The following is a 5,415-nucleotide window of genomic DNA, read 5'->3' on the forward strand; positions in this document are numbered from 1 at the left end:
AGTCCCATGATTCATACTAGAGAGGCAAACTCTGCGTGATCTCTGGGAAGCAGGAAAGGAACAAGTGGAACAAAACAGAAGTTACCCACTCTACGCAGGATCTGAAACAAGAAGGCTTTGAACCAGGGTGTATAGTAAGTGTAGTCATCCCTGGGAATCTGTGGTTGATTAATGCCTAGATCTTTGTGGATACCTTAATCCACAGATGCTCAAGTTCCTCATATAGGATGAAGTAATCTTAAAACCTACAGTGCATTTTAAACAATGTCTAGGCCTGGAGAGATGATTCAGAGATTAAGAACACTGGCTGCTCTTGCAGAGGACCCGGGTTTGATTCCCAGCGCCCACATCCCAGCTAATAACCATCTGTAACTCCAGTTCCAGGGGATCTGATGCTGTCTTCTGACCTCTGGGGGCTTTGTACAACATAGGTGCACTTACATGCATGTAGTCAATACGCTCATACACATAAAAAAAAGTCTAGATTATAATACCTGATGCTATAGTTTTAAAACTGTATTGTTTGCCAGATGTTGGTGGTGCATGCCTTTAATCCCAGCACTCGGGAGGCAGAAGCAGGCGGATCTTTGTGAGTTCAAGGCCAGCCTGGTCTACATAGTGAGTTCCAGGACAGCTGGGGCTACAGGGAGACCCTGTCTCAAAAAGACAAAAAAACAAAAACAAAAACAAAACTGTATTGTTTAGGGAATAACAAGAAGAAAAAAGGTCTATATACATTCAGTATAGACTCCACCCTAATATTTTGGATCTGCTGTTGGTTTTGGATACAGAGCCAGAAGATTGGGGCTGCCTGTCCTTGGCTGACATTCTGTGTTTGGTTTATAAGAATATCTGCCTCAGAGAGACTTATTTTATTAACATGTGTGTGTGTAGGTGTGTTTGTGAGTGTACAAATGTGTGAAGGGCAACGTTGTGGCTAATTCCTTAGATGCCATTCATCTTTTTTTTTTAGTTAAAATTTTTTTTTGTCTTTTTGAGACAGGGCCTGTAGCCTCAGCTGTCCTGGAACTGTGTGGACCAGGCTGGTCTTGAACTTACAGGGATCCGCCTGTCTCTGCCTCTGATCGGATTAAAGGCCTGCACCACCACTGGCTTTTTTAGTTAATTGTTATGTGTAGGAGTGTTTTGTCTCCTTGTATGTAAATGCGCCTGTGTTGTACAATGCCCCTGTGTTGTACAATGCCCAAGAAAGCCAGAAGCGGGTGTTGGAGTCCCTGGAACTGGAGTTACTAGCAGTTGTGAGCCCTCCAGTCCCCCACAGAGGGGGCTGGGAAACAAACTTGATTCTTCTGAAAGACCAGCAAGTGCTCTTGTAACTCTGAGCTATCTCTCCAGCCCCCACCTTATTTTTTCAATTTAATATTTTTATTAATTCTTTGAGAATTTCATATGTGGATAATGCCTTTTGATCATTTTCACCCCCGTATTCCTTCTGTTAACTCCTCCCAGTTTCACCCCTACCTTATTTTTTAAGACAGTGTCTCTCACTGACCTGGAGCTTGCCAGGTAGGCTAAGCTGGTCAGCAAGTCTGTTTCTTCACAGTCCCAGAGCTGGGTTTACAAGTAGGTGCCTCTGCACTACTTTTTTTTTTTTTTTTTAAAGTTTCTAACGTGCTTTCGGGGATCAGGGGATGAAACTCAGATCTTTCTATTTTATGTACTAAGCTATCTCCCTAGCCTTTACAGTGACTTTTTTGGTGTGTGTGACCCAATGAGTTTAGCCTCAGGGTTGCTTATAGGAGCATCTAACCATTTTTTCACTGGTTATACCACTGAGGAACACTCTCTCCCCTCTCATTAACTGCCTATGGATTTTTAGGGTGGGGCGGGTTAGGGGGCTTGGGAGTGGGGGAGGGAAGGGAGTATCACGAGGCCCTCCCCTAGCAACCGTTAACTGCCTACCGATCCTCAGGGATGGGTGGGACCTGGTGAGCCCCTCTCCCTCGAGAGTGACTCTTAAAAGTCATTTTCAAGTTCGACAGCTCTGTAACTCTGAGATTTACTTATTAGAAAAAAAATTAATTGTACTTGATTACAAAAGTCGGCGGAATTATAAGGGGGGGGGTCAATCAAAAAGAGAAACTACATCTCCCGGCAGGCTGCGGGGCTGTGTTTCTCCCATCCTTTCTTTTCCACTGGGTTGGGGGCCACCAATCACAGTTAGATATTTGAATAGACCAATAGAAGCATGGAACTGCTCAGGTGTAGGCGGGGAAGTCGAATCATCCAATCGAAAAGGGACGGGGAAACACCTTAGCCAATCCAAGCCTGCGGGGCGGGGCCTGGGGCGGGGCAGCGCAAGGAGCTGTGGCCGAAGATGGCGGCCGAGGCGCTGAATGGACTGGAGGCGCCTGCCAGCGACTCCGGCCGGAGGTGAGCCAAGTTGTCGGTCCAGCTGCCTAGGAGACGAGGCTGTGGACCGGCGGTGCCGCCGCCCTTCCCTTGAGTCATAGCGACCCACAGGGCCGGGCTTTGTTCCTCGCTTCCCCGGAGTCCGCGCCATCGCGCCTGTGGGGGCTGAGGCACGTTGGTGCGGTCGCGGCGCCGGGCTGCGCCGGTCTCCGCCGTCCCCGCAGGTCCCGCGTGGAGTCGGCTGCCCACCACCGGCCAGTGCTCGCTGCACGCGTTGGCGCCAAGACTCTTGGATGAACACTGAATCCCAGAGCGGTTCAGCGACTTTCCCACGGTCGCAGTGCTTTAAAAATGTCCTCCGGGGCAGCCTCTGCGCTTAAGGCAGTTAAAAAGGGATTTGGTCCCCCGCTGGCTTTTAAACCACATCCAGCTTCATTTAAAGGCCGTTTACGTCAGTCTTCGTCTGTAAGCGAACGAAATGATGTCTGTTTCAGAAAACGAACTGAGACAGTGCGTTTAAAGCGCCTGCCAGTGACCCTGACAAATTCGATAGGTAGAATTTGATAGATTTTCTGCCCCAGAAGCAGCCGAAGAAATGAGGGCTCTGCAGTCCGGGAAATTACTATTTTTTTACCAAATGGGTGCATTGAGATTTAGCGTTTCCAGGAATGACCCGAACTTGCCTCATCCATAAGGCTGAGTCGGACTTAATTGATTACAGATATTGGAATTCTCTCTCTCTCTCTCTCTCTCTCTCTCCCTCCCTCCCTCCCTCCCTCCCTTCTCCCTCTCTCTCTCTCTCTCTCTCTCTCTCTCTCTCTCTCTCTCTTTTTTTTTTTTTTTTTTTTTGTTTAAAAAAGAAACATGCATTGCTTTTGTAATCAATCTATGGGGTGTTTTTTCAAAGAGCGAAAGGGTCAAATTCTTAGATTTCAGATTCTTCAGCGTAAGATTAGTAACATACTGTGGCGTCTTTTTTGGACAGGGCCTTCAGTATGTTGCCCTGGCTGGCCAGAATCTCTGTTATGTAGACCAGGCTGGCGTCGAACTCACAGTCGGAGATCCGCCTGCCATTCCTCTTAAGTGCTGGGATTTAAAGATGTGCATCACCACCGGGCCAATATTTTGTCGTCTTTTGCTACCGTTTATACAGAACAGCTCAAAAGTCCAAAAATCTTGGGAAACTGGGCTTGTGAGCTGGTTTCTTCCTGATTCAGGATGGGCTTGTTTGAATGTGTTATTAATATTTTGTATGGACGAGTTTTTCACTCTTTGACCTACCCCTAAATTGTTGACCTTTTTTTTGGCCTGGGAACTGTGCAGTGGGTTGGTAAATGTCATTAGATTACTCCTCATCCAGCTCGAAAATTCTGAATCGTAATGAATATCAGGACAAACGAAATACTGTTCTACACCGAGTACTTTGAATTCCTCCACAAGGATACTGCCATCTGAATTTAAAATTTCAAACTCAACTTCATGATCAACAGATAGATGTTAACCAATTTTATCTGAACCTGAAATATTTTATTGTTGCTATTGAGACAGAGTCTTGCAGTAAGTAGCCAGGCTGGGCTGGAACTCCCATCCTGCCTCTGCTTCCTGAGTGCTAGCCAATACCATATGGCAAAAGAGAAGTTTGGGGTTCTTGTGAGGCTTTGTTTTGGAGACAGGGTCTCACATAGCCTAGACTGGCCTTGACTTTGAACTTTGAAAAAAAACCTTTTTAAGAAAGAATTTATTCATCCAGGTGTGGTGGTGCATGCCTTTAATCCTAGCACTTGGGAGGCAGAGGCAGGCGGATCTTTGTGAGTTCGAGGCCAGCCTGGTCTGCATAGTGAGTTCCAGGACAGCTGGGGCTACAAGGAGACCCTGTCTCAAAAAAAGACAAAAAAAATTATTCATACATATTATTATTGCATGAGTATGAATGTTTTGCCTGCATGTAAGTGCATCATGTTGTAATGCGTGTGGAGGCCAGAAGAGGGCCTCAGATCCCCTGGAACTAGAGTTATAGACAGTTTTCAGCTGCCATATGCTTTCTGGGGATTGAACTCAGATTGTTAGGCTTGGTAGCAAGTACCTTTATTTGCTGAGCCATCTCACCACCCCAAGGTATAGTCCAGGCTAGTCTCCAACTCGTGATCTTTCTGCCTCCATCTCTTGGGTATATCCTACTGTTGTGTACTGCCACAACTGGTGTAAAATTCTAATACATATGGGGAGAGAAGAAAGAAAATTTAGACTAAGAAAGTATTAAAAAAAATCTTTCTAGGGGGGGGATTTTTTTTTTAGGATTTTTTTATTTTTTATTTTTTAATTATTTACTTAATAACCATATAATTAGAAGAAGCATTTTATTACAACAGCATTGACATATTCAATAACAATTTCCAGAGCTAAGATGCATCTCTTTCAAAATTGGCTATAAACTTTTAGGTTTACAGTTGAATTAATAGTTATATACTATTATACTCAGTATAAACCCTATAAAACATAAAATTGAATGAGGTTTTAACCTTTAAAAAAGATCTCCATTTCATTATTAAAATATATTGTTTCATACAGAAAAACGCATTTTTAATGCAACTAACCCTTAGATGTTTGCACATGTGTCTCTAATCTCTATACATCTGATTATTACTAGTTACAGTCTGTTACTTTCTGAAATCCTTCGCACTTGAGCATGGATATAAAGTCATCAGGTAGATTTCAGTGGTAATGTTTTTCACATCTACTACTTAACATGAAACAAATTTTTATGCTTCTTCCTCAAATATAACTCATTTTCTTTAATGATTTTTTTTGTGTGTATTTCATACAGAACATCCCAAACAACCTTATTCATCTCTATACCCACATCCCAAGTGACACCCCCATTGGAGCCCATATACTCTGTCATCCCTGTTACTGTCCACTGTGTTGTCAGTGCCCCCAGCCATTCCCCAGTGCTTATCCATCTGCTGGATCTAGTCAGCCTATCTAGAGATAGTGTTTTAGGAAGATCAGCTGTTCCTCATCTAGCAGCAATCAGTTGTCAAT

General features: G+C 44.2%; 1 protein-coding gene across 1 annotated transcript in view; it reads left to right on the plus strand.

Moving 5' to 3' along the window:
• Nucleotides 1–2,299: 2,299 nt before the first annotated feature.
• Nucleotides 2,300–5,415, plus strand: part of Arhgap19 (Rho GTPase activating protein 19) — a 67,538-nt gene continuing 64,422 nt past the window's right edge. Inside the window, exon 1 of the mRNA XM_029563045.1 lies at nt 2,300–2,394. Within this exon, the coding sequence (XP_029418905.1) occupies nt 2,339–2,394 (56 nt within the window). The 5' untranslated portion in view covers nt 2,300–2,338. The remainder of the gene's footprint in view (nt 2,395–5,415) is intronic.

Source organism: Nannospalax galili, unplaced genomic scaffold (assembly GCF_000622305.1).
Source record: "Nannospalax galili isolate Female #2095 unplaced genomic scaffold, S.galili_v1.0 scaffold875, whole genome shotgun sequence".
Taxonomy (NCBI): Eukaryota; Metazoa; Chordata; class Mammalia; order Rodentia; family Spalacidae; genus Nannospalax; species Nannospalax galili.